This window comes from Chiloscyllium plagiosum, unplaced genomic scaffold (genome assembly GCF_037043375.1).
Source record: "Chiloscyllium plagiosum isolate Xiang-an unplaced genomic scaffold, Cpla_swu_hap1 HiC_scaffold_17, whole genome shotgun sequence".
Classification (NCBI taxonomy): Eukaryota; Metazoa; Chordata; class Chondrichthyes; order Orectolobiformes; family Hemiscylliidae; genus Chiloscyllium; species Chiloscyllium plagiosum.
In genome coordinates, this window is record NW_028270155.1 from 77028032 (window position 1) to 77045785 (window position 17754).

The 17754-nt window shown below is 42.4% G+C and overlaps 1 protein-coding gene across 1 annotated transcript; it reads right to left on the reverse strand.

Moving 5' to 3' along the window:
• Positions 1-6483: 6483 nt before the first annotated feature.
• On the reverse strand, positions 6484-14345 carry LOC122546281 (uncharacterized). Its single transcript, XM_087995580.1, has 6 exons — positions 14035-14345; positions 10594-10875; positions 8714-8827; positions 8400-8443; positions 7597-7707; positions 6484-6791 (listed from the first exon to the last, which is right to left on the reverse strand). Exons 1-6 carry the CDS (start codon positions 14327-14329, stop codon positions 6645-6647), a joined length of 993 nt encoding a protein of 330 aa, XP_087851706.1. The 5' UTR covers positions 14330-14345; the 3' UTR covers positions 6484-6644.
• Positions 14346-17754: the final 3409 nt, after the last annotated feature.

A 17754-nucleotide genomic window follows, 5' to 3' on the forward strand; every position in this document is an offset into this window, starting at 1 on the left:
TATTAAATTTAAACAAAACATTAATGTATTGGGCACGCAGAAGTTATTTACATATATGGACAACAATGAAATTAGAGGCCATAAACAAAAGAGAAAGTCTAATAAAAATAATAAATACGTTCAGACGAAAGCAGAATACATAGAGAATGTATAGGATGTGTAATTTGTCGTCACAAGGAACGGATAGACATGAAGATGGATTTAAGGTAAATCCAGACCAGTTCACGAGGTATCCCTTATTAGAACACGATTGCATTGTAGTGTGTGACGTAAAGTGAATTGGGAGGATGATGGTGTGGAGCATACAAGATGGCTTAGTCCTGTTGAGTTCCCGTGCTGTAAAGATTAAGATCATCTGCTAAGCAATGCTATGCGACATGACTGACCAAGTAAATCGTCTGATCAAATAAAATCTAACGTGGCAACGGTCTTCAATATTCTGCATTCCCATTTAAAATGTATGCAAGTAATGCATTTATTCGATTGCTTTAGCAGGAATCTAGAGATTGAAGACTAAACTAAGCTTCAATTGCCAGAGGCGAGCAACGGTTACATTGCCTGCACCTTCCACCAACTCGATCAATCACAATACAGTTCACAAAGAACCCACCACCTGCAGAGATATTAATAGAAGATTATCGCATTGTGATTTGTGACGCAGGGTGGGAGGATGTTTGTGTAGAACATAAACTGTGACTTAGGCCTATTCAGTTCCAGTTCTGTAAACAACAAGATTAACCGCTAAGTAATGCGAATAGTGAATAACAAGTAAATAACACGTGACTGGACAGCGGTCTTCACTGCTTTTCGTTCCCATTTAAAAACCGTGACAGAAATACATTGATTGTCGTGCTTTTGCAGATTCGTGAGATTTTCACAAAATAAAGCAAAAGTTTATTTGTCAGGGTCTTGCTTTCGTTACAACTCCCACTCCTTCTTCCACTTCCATTCAATGACAGTGTAGTTCATGAGAAACCTAACGCATAAAGTTACCCTTAGTATTCAAATAAAACAACTTCCCTGTGTAACTGTAATATCATTGAACATTGTTGGAGTTCATGGAATCCAGAGGTTCCCGCTTCGCTTGCACATCTCGACCCCTGCATACTCCGCCGGCCAGTTCCTCTGTTTTCGTCTTGATTATTTCTCGAAGGTGGTGAGATTCAAAGACGCATTCATCAGTTCACCAACTGTCCGGGTGCTTATCCTGCGTGAGAAAGAATGAATTATGAGGAAGTCTTCTTACTCTGTTTAATAAAACCATGTCGGTGTACATTACTGAGATCGGATTTATATTAGAGTGATCCCGGTTGGAATTGTTAATTTTCAACACAGCACCTGCGCATAGACAACTCTTCCTTCGTTAACGGTTTCCCGGTTTTTCTTGGTTCGCTGAAGTTGAGAACAGCATAAATCGGACTCACTGTCTCTCTGTCGCATTTGATCTGAGGAGAAGTTTGCGGACAGTTTCGCCACGTGTGAATTTTGAAAGAAAAAGTACTGTAAACGCAATAGTATTACATGTTGGGGGTGATCAGTTAGTGCATATCAGGGTTGTGTGATCACCGGTGCCAAGCACAGCAGCTCTTATTCCGACCCGTTCACAGAAATAATCATTCAAGTTCCTCGCTCAGAGTATATTCTGCACCCTTGTCCTCAAAGTCATCCTTAATAAACGGGGGCCCAGCAAATCAGTGAAAACAAAATGCTTACATTTTTGCAAAAAGGTTTCAGCCAGAAGAGCCAACTGGATGATCCATCTTGTTCTCCGGTGCTCCCCAGTATTACAAATGTCCGTCTTCAGGCAATCCAATACACTTCATGTGCAATCATTAAACAGTTGTCGAGACTGGAGGCTGCAAATACACTGTGACAGCAGACTTCTGCTCCAGAATTTGCCGCAACCCTAGCCAAGCTGTTCTGTATAACCACAACCCAGGCATCTGTGCAAAAATGCAGAAAAGAATTGAGGTATGTCCATGCCCGCGAATAGTATGATAAAGCATATACTGTTCCATCAATCTAAGACCTGTTATCTGCTTTTTCCACTCAGCACCCGATTTCATTACAGACTTTACATGACCCTTTGCAATTCTCCTGGAGCTTCTGGTTTTATTGTAGATTTCCATCATTTGCAGCAATCAGGTTTGTTTTAACCAGACGTTTGGGAAAAGCATAATATGATTAGGCAGAGTCAAAGGGGATTATTATGTGAAAAATTATAGTGTGTAATACCACGACATTTCTTGACGATACAATTGTTAGGACAGATGAGAGGGAAGTACTGGTTACATTGAGAGAAAAAAGAATGCGCTCAGGTTTGACATGAAAGGTTATTAGAAATAATCTGACTCATGAGATTTGAGATAATATATTACCATAGATTGAACATTGGCGATCAGGTAGAAATTGGAAAGGTCAAAGGTTTTTATTTTGTGGGATGGGAAGGTCAAGCATTTTCCAGTGCAGGGTCGCAAGGATTTGTGCTTGAGACGCAGCAATCTACAATCTGTATCAGTGACCGATATGAAGTTAGACAAATGTAATTAGTTCAGATGCCCTACAGTATGGAAACAGGCCCTTCAGCCCAACAAGTCCAAACACACCCTCCGAAGAGTAACTCACCCAAACCTATTCCCCTACCCTATATTTAACCCTGACTAATGCACCTAACATTATGGGCAAATTAGCATGGCCGATTCACCTGACCCGCACATCTTTGGATTGTGAGAGGAAACCGGACCACCCGGAGGAAACCCACGCAGACGCGGGGAGAATATGCAAACTCCACACAGGCAGTTGCCCCAGGCAGGAATCGAACGCAGGACCCTAACACAGTGAGGCAGCAGTGCCAACCACGGAGCCACCATGCACCGTGAAAAGCTGCTAACATTGCCCAATAACCACTAAAACTATATTATATAGAATCCCTACAGTGTAGGAAGAGGCTATTCGGCCCAACAAACTCAGACCCATTCCCCAGACGAGTTCATTTAATCTGCACGCGGAGCACAATTTGACATCGCCAATTCACCTAACGTGTATATATTTGGATTGTGGGAGGGAAACGGAATGACCGGAAGAAACTCGCGCATAGAATGTGCAAACACCACAAAGTCAGCCGAAGCAGGTGTCGCAGGCGGGTCGCTGACACCGTGAAATAACAGCGCTGCCATTTTACACTTAATGGTAAGGTTCTGGGGAGCGTGACTGAACAAAGAGAGTTGGGTGGTCATGTTGCGGCCGGACAGGACATTGGTTTGGATGTTGTGAAACTTGAAAGGGGTAAGAAAACAATGACATGAATGTTGCCAGTGTTGGAAGTTTTGAGCGAGAGAGAGAGAGGTTGAACAGGCTGGAGCTATTTTCACTGAGGTGTCGGAAGCTGATGGGTGACTTCACAGAGGTTTATAAAATCATGAGGGTCATGGAGAGTGTAAATAGACAAGGTCTTTTCCCCAGAGTGGGGGAGTCTAAAACTAGAGGGCGTAGGATTACGGTGAGAAGGGAAATATTTAAAAGGGACCTAAGGGGCAACTTATTCATGCAGAGAGTGGCGCGCGTAACGAATGAATTTCCAGAGGAAGTGGTGGAGATGGGTACAATCACAACATTTAAAAGGCACCTGGGTGGGTGTATGGATCGGTAGGGTTTAAGCGGATATGGGCACAATTCTGGCGAATGGGACTTGATTAATGTAGAATTCCTGGTCGGCTTGGACAAATTGGACTGTTTCCGTGGTGTACTTAATGACTCTGAGTGATTAAGCTCGATATTATGACATTATGACTCTATGACTCTGAGCGATTACTCGTTTTCAATCCGTGTTTTCAGTCAAGATTGATCGAGGAAGCACGCAATAACTAGAGCACAGTTTGTGAAGTGTGAAGTTATATCTTTTGAAGTGATTAAAATGAGCAACGAAAACGTATATAATGCCGAAGGCCTGGGGAAATTTGTTTCACGGTCGTTTAGGAGACTTAAGGAGGAACCAGAACAAATAATCATTCCAATACAGTAAGTAATCAGGGAATCTGATCACGTGTCAGCTCTGATTAGACACGAATTATAATATACAACTTAAAGAGATTTTACACAATTGTGCAGTGATTCAATAAGATGGCATTAATTGTATTGGTTTCAATTTTGATTACTTTACTAAAGAAAGCAAACCCTTGTTTTGAAAACCATACACCAAATGTTTTTTAGATTCACGCATGGTTTCAGAGAATTCTTCTGTGCAGCAAGGTTTACTTCATAACAGCATTAAATAACTTTAACCAGACACCATCTCATTGGAAGATGTAAAAATGATCAAATCATAATCTTAGCGGAGTTAATGTAGGAACTAATTGCTCTTAGCTATGGCCAAAAGCTCTTCTTCTCAAAAAGGGACTGATCAGATGAGGAGAAGTTCCTTCCCTCAAGGTGTTGCAGATCTTTGGACTCCTCAACCTAACAGGAATGTGTATAGTTCACCATGGGAATTGCTCCTATATTGCTATATCCACCATCCTGCGAAGTATCTTTGTTTGTTTATAAATTATCTAAGACGTCTGGCTATCATTAAAAGTGAAATAAACGTTATTTTGTCTATTCAAGACAGAATGCATTCTTTTATGGGCATTCAGGTAATCATAGAACATAGAACATAGAAAAATACAGCGCAGTACAGGCCCTTCAGCCCTCGATGTTGCGCCGATCCAAGCCCACCTAACCTACAATAGCCCACTATCCTCCATATGCCTATCCAATGCCCGCTTAAATGCCCATAAGGAGGGAGAGTCCACCACTGCTACTGGCAGGGCATTCCATGAACTCACGACTCGCTGAGTAAAGAACCTACCCATAACATCTGTCCTATACCTACCCCCCCTTAATTTAAAGCTATGCCCCCTCGTAATAGCTGACTCCATACGAGGAAAAAGGTTCTCACTGTCAACCCTATCTAAACCCCTAATCATCTTATACACCTCTATCAAGTCACCCCTAAACCTTCTTTTCTCCAATGAAAACAACCCCAAGTGCCTCAGACTTTCCTCATACGATCTTTCTACCATACCAGGCAACATCCTGGGAAACCTCCTCTGCACCCGTTCCAGTGCCTCCACATCCTTCCTATAGTATGGCAACCAAAACTGCACACAATACTCCAGATGTGGCTGCACCAGAGTCTTATACAACTGCAACATGACCTCAGTACTCCGGAACTCAATTCCTCTGACAATAAAAGCCAGTATGCCATATGCCTTCTTCACCGCACTATTTACCTGTGTGGCAACTTTCAAAGATTTGTGTACATGGACACCAAGATCCCTCTGCTCATCCACACTACCAAGTATCCGACCGTTAGCCCAGTACCCCATCTTTTTATTACTCTTACCAAAGTGAATCACCTCACACTTAGCTACATTGAACTCCATTTGCCACCTTTCTGCCCAGTTCTGCAGCTTATCTATATCCCGCTGTAACCTGTCACATCCTTCCTCACTGTCTACAACTCCTCCGACTTATAAGGAGAGTGTCTGAGATAATTATCGTCAAAGGTTATAATGAATGACCTACTCTGTTCTTAGTCCTTTTAATAGATTGTATTACGTTTGTAAAAATGTATTAATTGAGTTGGCTTAAAGGAGATATTTGCATTTATGGGCGGTGTGGGAAATAGAAGTTGGAAACAAAAAAAGTCGCTAATTAGAAAAAAAGGTTTGGAGGAAATAAAACACCCAGGAAAGGTTTAGAATGTGTTACTCGCCGTCACAAAGAATGAATGGACTTGGGAATGGATTTAGAGGAACCTGGACAAGTTCATGAGGGAGACATTAATAGAAGGCTATTGCATTGGGTTTTGTGAAGTAGGGCAGGATCGTGGAAATTCGTCCAGAACATCAAGTGTGGCCTCGACCTGTTCAGTTCCTATGTAGACATTAACATAGATTGCTCAGCAATAGTATCTCATAATTAACTAGTCCGATTCACTATATTTTGATGTGAAGATGCCGGTGTTGGACAGAGGTGGACAAAATTGAAAATCACACGACACGAGATTAGAGTCCAACAAGGAACAGTGCTCCGAAGGCTTGTTCTTTCAAATAAACATGTTGGACTATAACCTTGTGTCTTGGATTTTTAGTTTTGACTACAATTTGACTAAACAAGGGGGAACACTGCGGGCTCACAACGCCAAGAATCAAGGTTGGATTTCACCCTCAGTTATTATCTGTGTGGAGTTTGCACATTCTCCCCATGTCTGCGTAGGTTTCCGCCCCGTGCTCCGATTTCCTCCTGTGCAGGCAAGGTGGATTGGCAATGGGAAAAGCAGGTTTACAGGGATTGGGTGGGATGCATTTCGGAGGGTCAGTGTGGACTCTATGGACCGAATGGCCTGCTTTCACACAGTCGGGATTCAATGATTCAATATTTTCTTCAGTCCCATTTATCACAATGACAATATGGATTTATTCCATTGCTTTTACAGGAATAGAAGAATTTCAAGAATAAACAAAGGTTCAGCAGTTAGAATCCACCATCGATTAAAGTATCATTCACAATCAACCCATCACCTCTAGTTTGTTGTCGTTTTCAAATAGACAAAACGAAAGCAACTCTTCTGCAACTGTAATATCACTGAACATTATTGGAGTTCATGGAATCCAGGAGTTTCCGCTTCCCTGGTTTATTTTGACCTCTGCATACTCCGCCTGCTTTTCCTTCGGTTTTCCTGCAGTTTTCTCGGAAGCGGTGAGATTCAAAGACGCGTAGGTCAGTTCGCCATCTGTCCGGTGCTTTGTCTGTGTAATAAAACAATGAAATGTAAGTAGTTTATGCCAACCACTTCAATAAAATTATTCAGGCTGTCGATGTACAGTACTAAGCTAAAAATCACACAACACCAGGTTATAGTCCAGCAGGTTTAATTGGAAGCACTAGCTTTCGGAGCGACGCCCCTTCATCAGGTGGTTGTGGAGTACACAATTGTAAGACACAGAATTTATAGTAAAAGTTTACAGTGTGATGTAAGTGAAACGGGGAGAAAGTGAGGTCTGCAGATGGTGGAGATCAGAGCTGAAAATGTGTTGCTGGAACAGCGCAGCAGGTCAGGCAGCATCCAGGGAAAAGGAGAATCGACGTTTCGGGCACAAGCAACTTCTTCAGGAATCACCAATCAGTTGTAACTGAAACACCAATCTGGGCTGACACTAATTGTTAAAGTTAACATGAGAATGTAACTTTAAAACAAAGTTTTGTGATTTACATATGAAAGTATCGAAACAAACAATGTCATGCTAAAAGATGACAGACTTAACAATCAAAGTATTTTGCAATGTGTAATTTCAGTTACATCACACTGTAAACTTTTGTTATAAATTCTGTGTCTTACAATTGTGTACTCCACAACCACCTGATGAAGGAGCGGCGCTCCGAAAGCTAGTGCTTCCAATTAAACTTGTTGGACTATAACCTTGGGGTTGTGCGATTTTTAACTTTGTACACCCCAGTCCAACACCGGCATCTCCAAATCATACATGACTATGGTCAGACGTGTGTTAGAGCGGTCCCTATTGGAAAACCGATGGTTAATTTTCATGACAGTACCTGCGCATACACGAAGCTCTCTTGCTCCGTTCGCAGTTTTGCAGGTTTCCTCTCTCCGCTGAAGTGGAGAGCAGCATAAATCGGACTCACTGCTTCTCTGTCCCGATTGATCTGAGAAATATTGTTTTGCAGAAATATTAGCCACCAAGTTTAAAAAAAATGTTGCAGTCAATAGCATAACAGATTGGTTGTGGTCAGTTCGTGCAGGTTAGAGTTGTAAATAACACCGATGATACGATAGCCATGGTAAGGACTGCAGCTCTTGCTTCCCACCTGTTCATTGGAACATTCATTCACAACCGAAGTTAAGATAAATTATTCTGGCCGAGTGGACTCGAACTGGCGCACGCAATGCTGAATAGGTAGCGTAAGTTCTGAGTTTGCTGTTTTCAGATTATCCCTATCTTTGCTCGGAGTCTAAAGCTAGGAGCAGGTCGGAATCCCGCCCAGGGCAGTCAACTCTCACAAACACGGTCAGAGATTTGGGGATGGGAATATTGGGCAATCACAAATCGAGCTGTGCCTCTGCTCCTGACTGAAGAGCAGGCCAACTGATCCGAACAAAACGCAAACATTTAAAACTGTCTTAGAGAACTGCGGGCTCGTCTGGACTCGACATCATTGTCCCAATGAATCACTGTCTCGTGTTCATATTACAGTGATGCACTGGGGACACCGTGAACTCGATATGCGCGCGGTCGAAGGAGTACGTCTGAGATTCCTGGAGTATGGATATAAATTACCCGTATGTAGACAACATCCCACTCACAGTTTCGTTCTCATTGTCATAAATAGAAACTGACCTGTTCCTCAAATTGGCTGTTCATGTCCTCAGCAATCGCGTTGCCTGTCAGAGAATCGAATGGCATTACACACATGATCATTTTCACAATGTACCACATGTCCGCAAGAAATTAACCACCATTGAAACAAAGTGAGCAGGCACGCCGAACGCTAATATTCTGCTGTTTCTCTGTATGAGATGAGCGGCACATTATGCGCACTGCTCTTGAAAATTTCATTCCAGACTGCCCGTCCCCTTTCTCTCCTACTGCAGCAGTGAAATGTAACAAGAGGTGAAAGCCCAGTACAGAATCAGGAAAAATTCACGTCTCACCAGTTGTTCTGTCTAATTTGCACCTCTTGAAGACAATTCCCAGAACTAAAATCATAATCCCGCCTGCAGTACAACCAAAGACTAAGGCGTAGGAGAAAGTACGGTCTTGGTTACCTATAGAGGACAGAGAAAGTGGAATGTTAGCATTTTTAAAAGCAGATGATACAACGTATTCGACAACTCCAGGTAACAGACTACACTTACATTAAATCCGTCTCTGCCACATTCCTGCTGCTTATCACCGAACGCAAGGCTCCGTTGTTCCTGTACCGACCAACTAATTGAACCACAAAGCGCCTATCCATTTCGAAAACACCAGCATGTATTCAGATTAATGACCGTATTTGACTTAATGAATATACAGCATTGTTTATAATCCCTCTGCCAATTAGCGCGTATTTACCAGGTGTAAAGATCTCTTCCTCGTTCCACACGTCATTCAAGCAGGCTAAAGAATTGACCCTGTGCCCATTATTTACTAACCATGCTTCCTATATTCTTATCCTAATCATTTAGATAAATAACAAGCACTGGACCCAGCCCTGATCCATGTGGGACACCACTGGTCACAAGACTCGAGTCCGAAAATCAACTTTCTACCACCACCCTGACTCCCCCCGTCAAATCAATTTTGTATCCAATTGTCCAGCTCTCCCTGAATCCCACGTGATCTAATTTTACTAACAAATCTGCCAAGCGGAATCTTGCCGAAGGAACATGTGCCAAAAGATTGGATGAATGCATCGGTTTTTACTATTGGCTCATGGGATGTGGGTATCGGTGGCTGAGGCAGCATTTGTTGTCTATTTCTATTTCTTTGTAGTAGAGTCGCTGTTGTAACATATGTATTGTAGCATCCATTATGAACACTGTTTTTGAAAGTCCAATGTGATAGTGATCAGGCCATCTGATTCTGTGATCTGGATTTCGGGGGAGAAGTATTCACGCAGGGCTTACTTGCTGTTCTGCAAAATGGCGTGCTGGATCTTTTGCTCCTGCGTGAAGGGACAATTGGTTCAAGCAGATTTTCCTCCTCCTCGGATGCTGCCTGACCTGCTGTGTATTTCCAGCACCACTTTAATCCTGACTCTAATCTCCAGCATCTAGAGTACCCACTTTAGCCCCAGAAAGACCGGACCTTCAACTCAGCAATACTGCCTCGGCACTGCGGGGCTCTGTCAAACCATTGTGCGTGGGATCGGAAGGGGAATTGATCCTACGGCCTTCAAAAACAGAAATGAGCGACCAGACCAACTGAGGTGCGTACCAAGGCAGTAACCACGGAATCCCCAGGAAGTGAATGGAGAGCGAGTGGCGCCAGATGTTGGACGCATTACGGTGACGGAGATAAGGAGGACAAGAAAGTGGGAGGTGAATATAGAGAGAAAGAATAACTTTGATTTTTCCAATAAGACCAAGAGTGAATTGGAGAGAGAGAAAGAGAGAGAGAAAGACAGGCTGAGCGTGAGAGCAAGAAAGTGTTTAGCATCAGTTATGTGGATGATACCTCGCATCAGACGAGGAAACTGGCTATAGATATGCTGATACCCGAACACAGTGCAGATGCAATGCAGGCCGGTTGCTGTTTGTGGTAAATTTTGAACTGACGGCTTCGTAACACTGGACTGCAGACGCTGGAAACCAGAGTCTAGATTAGAGTGGTGCTGGAAAAGCACTGCAGGTCAGGCAGCATCCGAGGAGCAGGAAAATCGACGTTTCGGGCAAAAGCTCTTCAACAGGAATCATAACACTTCAAATCTGTATTTAACTTTGGCTGAAGCGCCAAGCATCCGGGAACAGATTGGAACCTTGTATTTTAATATTGATGACAGATGTTAGGTTCCTCTGTATATGAAAAATGGAACACCGGTGACCCTTACCGTGATTCGGAGTTTTGTCGCTGATATTTGCCGGGATGCTGAGTGCGATGTGAGAAACCTGGCAGGTATAGACTGACTCCCTCTCCGGAAGACTGAGCTCGCTGGAAACTTGAAATAAACCCTCTTCGTTCAGGATTTTCCTGATGTTGATGTTAGACCTGATTTCGGAGAAATTTTTATACCACATGAGTTCAAACTGCCCCGGGAAGAAGCCAGCTGTTGTGCAGAGGAGAGCGAGGAAGGGCGAGTACTGGCGGGTTATCTTCAGCGGGGTTGGTGGCACTGGAACACAATAACATTCAATAAATCAATATCGGAAGTTGTGCGTGGGTTGGACAGAAGACAAAACAGCCTGTCAAAAGGCATAGACGTTTTTTGAATTTTGGGGGGAATGTTTTTCGAATCACCCTATTCATGTGAACAAATAAAGTTCCAATTCTGAAACTTGTAATCGATGTATGCTTGTTAAACCGCTCCTTTTTTATTCAGATAGAAAGTGGAGATAAATGGAGTGGACAAATCCCTGCACAAAACAGACAAAATGTTGGACGAGGCACGTGCTCTGCACACGCAGCTCAGAATCTGTATTGAATAAACAGTGGTCACAGTTAGTCAGTGTCCATACTAAATAATCACCAGTTCCACCAGACACCGTCAGTTTATTGTCCATTGAACAATCACTGCGTCAATTGGATACCAGAAATCCAGAGTCTACTCAATGGATCCACCAGACATTCTCAATCCACAGTTTGCATTTAATTATAACGGTCTCATCAAAAGCCTCAATCTCAAGTCCAGGACTGGTCGTGTCTTTGTATTTTGGTTGCAATGAACGACGATTGAAGTTGGATAAAAATGGGGCGTTCAGTTTCTATCATTAGCGTGACACTATCGCAAATACAAGTATTATCCAATTTGTTTTTCACTCCCTTTCTATTTTCTTTCTCGTTTTGATTATTGAGCTTGGAATTTAAACCTCTACCCATCTGTCCGAAGATACGTTTACATTTGAGATCAATCCAACCTCCAACCGCATCTGTTAAAAACTTCAATAAAAAAAAGCATCCAAAATTCAAGAATTCCTTTGTTTGCTCCACCCCGCCCCTCAAAAGACGCCAAATAGCTAACTTTTTTCAAAGAAAGGTGTACATGCAATGTCGGCGTTTCCATCGATTTAATATTCTATTTCCTATTTCCAATTGCCCTTGCGAAGATGGTAGTAAGCTGTCTTCTTGAACCACGGCAACCCACGGAGGTATACCTGCACCAGTAATGTTGCAAAGAAAGGAGTTTCAGAATTTTGACCCAGTGACACTATTATGGGAATGGTGATACATTTCAAAGTCGGGATGGTGAAAGGTTTGGTAGGGAAGTTGTAGGTGGTCATATTGCCATGTATCTGCTGCCGTGGGCTTTGTAGGTGCTGTCGACGAATATTGAGTGAATTTCGACATCGCATATCCCTCTAAACGTTTCCTATTCATACATCCACCCAGATGCTTTTAAATGCTGTATGTGTACAAACATCCACTAGCATTCGAGCCTTGTACTAGCCTTCTCACAGCTTATTCCATACACTCACCACACTCCTCGTGGGAAAGTTGCCCCTTAAGTCCATTTTAAATATGCCCCTCTCACCCTAAAACTTTCCACTGTGGTTCTGTACTCCCCCATTCCAGGGAAAAGACCTTGCCTATTTTAACCCCTCATGATTTTATAATCCTCTATTAGGTCACCCCATAGCCGCTGACGCTCCAGCGAAACCAACTCCAGCCTATTCAGCCTCTCCCGATAGTTCAAATCCTCCAAGCCTGGCTACATCCTTGTAAAGCCTTTCTGAACCATTTCAAGTTTCACATCATCCTTCCGATAGGAAGGAGATCACACCGTATTCCAAATGTGGCCTCACCAATCAACCTGCACTCCAAGGTCTCTGTTCAGCAACATTTACCAGGACGTTCCCATTCTGTGTATAAGTTCTACCCTGATTTGCTTTTCCAAAATGTAGGACCTCACATTTGTCAAATTAAACTCCATCTGCCACTCTTCTGCCCAGTGGCCCATCTGATCAAGTTCTTGTTGTTTTCTGAGGTAACCGTCTTTGCTGTCCACGGCACCTCCAATTTTGATATCATCTGCTAACTTACTTACTTTACCTCCTATGTTAACATCCAAGTCATTTATGTAAATGACGAAAAGCAGTGGACCCAGCACCGGTCCTTGTGGCACACCACTGGTCACAGGCATCCAGTCTGAAAGGCGACCCTCCATGATCACCCTCTGCTTTCTACCTTTGAGCCATTTTCTCATTGATCATTTGCTTCATGCCTCCAAACCTCATTTTCAATTGACAAAATCCTGTTGCAATCCCACGCCAACATCTGGTATTGATGATGCCATTACCCATTTCAAAGGCTGAGTTGCTTTACAAAACAGGCCAGTTTCATTTGAAGCTGGTGCACAGACTTGAGCAAGTGCCTCGAGGACCTATCCAGTATTCAGAAAAAAATCACTGTTCATAAATATTTCCATACTGCGACTTCATGTCGGTAGACTGGTTGTATCAACATAACGAGGTAAAGTGTTCAGTAAACTTTACCCACTTCTTAAAATCAGGACTTAAGATGAGTCTCAAACAATGAGGAATGCATATATTTATCAACAGTTGCAAACAAAATTGGGGATTAACCAAAATAAATATATCCCTGTGAATTTAATCTCGAAGTAAACGTAAACACCTCCTCAAAATCATACTTGGAAGCAGCGTAAGTACAGTTCCAGTTTCAAGTTTACTATAGAAGCAGTCCAAATAATCCTCTCTGCTTCTCAGGAAAACTTTCAGTGAGCACTTCTAAGTATTTAATATTCCAACCAGACAGTGTGAGGATGCACGTCATTTCTGAGACAGCATTTAATAATTCGTTCTACATTAGTTTGCATAGGAATGTTTTCCTAAAACCTGTTCCTCTTCTGGAGGATAATTATTTGCTCTCGTTGTGCATTACTCACATCGTGCTGTAGCTGTATCCGTTTATGATCACTTGCACCTATTTGATAATCGATTTTGAAAACCTGACATTTTCCCCTTTAAAAGAAAAACACTTCTTTCCACGTTGAACTCCATGACAAATCTAATGCACTTCATTTCCGATGGCTACCTAAATCAAGTGGAGCATTATTTAGGATACCTTATCTTATTTTAAATAGTCGATATAAAACAAGATTAAATATATTACACGGCCTGGCTAGCTTTGATTGACCGCGGACGGCAAGTCTGATGTACACCAGCACAAGTTCGGTCTAAGTCTCCTTGAACTGAAAAAAAAACAAGCTTGCATTGCGGCACCAAACTATTAGCAGACACCGTGCTGCTCTTGTTATCTGCTATCGATGGAAACGTGCCTAATTTAACGTTGTCCATTTCTCCTCAGTGACACTCACCGTGTACGATAAGCTTAGTCCCATTCCCATTGGAAGCCTTCCTGCCGAAGACGCTGATGCTACAGTAATAGATTCCGGAGTCCCGGAAGCTCACATTCAACAGATGGAATTCAGCAGATGCTTGCTTGAACGGTAATATTGTTTTCCTTGTGTCTGCTGTTGGGTCCAAAGTTTTGGTCTGCCCATCTTTCCGCCAAGAGACATCCACCGATATTGTGCGATCGAAAAGCGGGATGGAGCAATACATTGACACATTTGCACCTTCCACTGCAGTCAGGCACGCAGGGATTTGCATCACAGGCAAAGGGGTTTCGCCAGTATCTACCAGAAATATACACAAACATTAGTTGTTCATGTTTCATCTCCTGAAAAAGGAAAAGAGGTAAAATAATGGGTAAGAAACTTAACGAAAGAAAATCAAATAACTAATCATGAAAACGAAGCTTCCAGTTTTGAGTTCCCGGGATTTCCATTCATATTCCTATCCGCTAGATGACTGTCAATATTTATAGACCTGTATAAATTATTCCCAAGGCTGAGAGATAGAACAGCACGTGGAACACAGACATCTTGGGCAGGGAAGATCTCGAGCAGGAAGACAGCAACAGCCAGCGAAAATCGGTGGAAAAATTATAACCATCTGGGACTCCCTGGTGCATTCAAGCATTCTACTCTGTGTCTGAGACAATCTCAATGAATTCGTTCTGTTTAAGGCAAATGGACGGAAGTAGGTGTTGCAAGATGAGGATGGCTCAGGTCTGATTGGTGACCAAGAGAATTTGAAATATTTTTGCATGACGTGGAAGGTTTCTAGTTGAGACAACCCTTGTCTGAGTTCAGTGTTGTCCGACCTGTGGCAGTTACGGGAGTTGGGAGAACGGTGGAGATGTGGTGCAGCGGCAGGGCGACATTTGACAGAGGGGGTGATCAAATAGATTAGATTAGATTAGATTACTTAGAAATGCATGCCTGATCTTTCAGTAGGAGCGGATGCCATGTCCTTGAATGACTTTGTTGAGGTAAAACAGGGAGAAATGAGTGGTCAATGGTGAATTGTTCGGGAGTCTATCCCAGTAGAGCCATGTGGGTGCAGTAAAGCCACCCAGACTGGGGGAATCTGATACACTGACGAGATAAGGTGAATGAAAATGAGTAGGGCCTATCGATTTCAACTGCACAGTGGAAGACAGGTGGAGATGTAGGTGTGGTCTTTTTATCTGTTAAAATCCTAAAGAGGTGATGGGAGCCTAGATGGAAGGAATTCAATTGTCAGCAGCACATTTGTGAATTTCTTTATTTTGTTTCATTGAAAATTCAAGGTTTATTCTTGATTTATTCAAACTCATTTCTGATTATTGAAGTTTCAGCATAAAATTGTTGCAAACGTGCTCACAGTTTTGGAAAGTGACAAAAATATCGCATTCAGAGATATTTCCAAGTAAGGAGGAGTCAATGAACTTGAGTCAGTGAGGTTTGAGATAAGTTTTGAACGTTGGAGTAGTGTTTGGGGTGCAGAGGTCAATGAGGATGATATAATGGAAATCAAAATGGTTATAGGAATGAAAGTTAAATAATGAGTTATTTTTCATTATTAGGGTTGAAAGAGCAGGAAAAAAAAATTGGTGGAATGATTTTGGAAAGACCATGTGAGCTAGGAGAGGTAAAGGCAGGAAAGAATCCAGTGACAAATCCAAACGGGAGAAACATTGAGGACGCTGCAGTATATTTGAATTTCTTTGTCAGAGGACACAAGTATACAAGATTTTGCATATTTTTGACAACATTGATTAAAAGGTTATCACTATACCAGCCTTCCTTCTCCAATTTTTTTTTCAGATTAAACTTCAGTTTCACCATCTGTCGTGGTGTAGATGAACCCGCGTCGGACCAATAGTAAAGCAACATGCGTGATTGTTAACCCCATGATACACCATTATGGCACTTGCGCCAGATCTTACAAGCAAAACGTTTAAACTAACTGCAGCAGATTTATTCAAACTCATAACTTATACTGTTCACCTCCTTCTGTTCGACACCTGTTTGATTTAACCAAGCTATGCCAACGGTAAAAGCCGCGTAAAAGCCACTTTACTAATGAATGCAAAAAAAAGTTGGAATTGAAAGACCGACATGATGTTCTTGTAACACGGTGAATGTTGTTAAAAAAAAACGCAACATTTCTTTACAGGAGCTAGGGATTTACGTACAACCTTCAGTACAGCCTCAAATTCTTTCCTTTTTTTTAAATCATGTTCACAAATCTGCACGAATTGACTACGCCTTGGTATGTTCTCTATTGCCACAGAGGCGCTTTCAGTATTAATGATTAAGGGCACTCTTCTACTAATATTTACCCTACCTTTCTTGAAGACATTTTAACACGGTAGCATTGGTTACCAGTGCTGTTTGGTTGTTCTGTCTCAGCAATGTTATATACTCCAACTCAGTTGTCTCAGGTATTTATTTAATTATTCTTCATCTGTTGTAGTTTAAAGAATGGCGAACAATACTGCCCATGAAGAACGATTGATACTTATTCTGGAAGCCCTGGTGATGGGATTACATCATCAGTTCAGATGTGGCCATGTTAGGGATGTATGGCTCTGGGTGACCCATGCTTGAATGTAAGGTGATGAGATCCGATGCTGCACATCCAGGGTAATGACGTTGATTTTTTTTTATTCTGTACGCAGAGATGGTGGTCTACGTGGATGAATCCACAGTACAACACTCAAAATGAGGAATTTAATGTGATGGGAAGCCATTACCAAAACTCTATGTCTAGTTGTGTTATATCTAAATGATGCCACAATTCTGTGACTGGCATGCAGGGCGATGACGTCCATTTCAGGATGAGCGCAGTCTGGAGGCGATCAGGGCAGGAATATAGAGTGATGAGTCTATTCTTTGCCATGAGTAGTGATGCCGGATCCATATCAGCACTCGAGGGTGCTGGAGTAAATTTCATGAAGACAAGGCGACATGCTGCTCTCTGTAACTGACTCCCGCGACTTGTGCTACTGAATGATTTTATTTGCAGATTTTGTCCATTTCACATTGAGTTCAACAATTACCTTCAGCAAACCATGGAGGGGAGAATCAGTGATGGTAATGCATTGAATTTCAAAGGCCAGTTGTTGGATTCTGTCTTATTGGAGATGGTCATTTTCCAGTAGTTGAGTGGCGGATTTGTTACTTGCCAGTAGTCAGGCCAGGACTGGATGCCATCAATATTTTGTTACATTTGGACGTGGACTGATTCAGTATCTGAGAAGTGGTCGGTGGAGCTGAACTTTGCACAAACATCAACAGTTATTCGTTATTCTGACATCAGGATGAGGGAAAGCCGAGATGACTGACTCCTGACCAGCTTCACGATCTTTCATTGTGTGAGGTAAGACTTCAATGAGCAGGGAGCTTTCACCTCGTTTCTAATTGGGTTTATTTTGCTGGGACTCCTTACAATGGCTCAGTGCTGACTTTCTCCCAAGAGCAGTTACTTTCACCTCCTCTGCGGAGTTTAATTCTTTCTGTGTTTGAAAGGAAGTCTGTAATGAGGCCAGGATCTGTGTGGCTCTGGCGGAACCTAAAGTGGGCGTCACTGAGCAGGTTATCACTGAGCAAGTGCTACTTCATAGCACTGTTGATGACATCTTCCAACACTTTATTGATGAAGGACTGGTGACTGATGGAATGGTATTTCAAATGAATGGGTTTGTA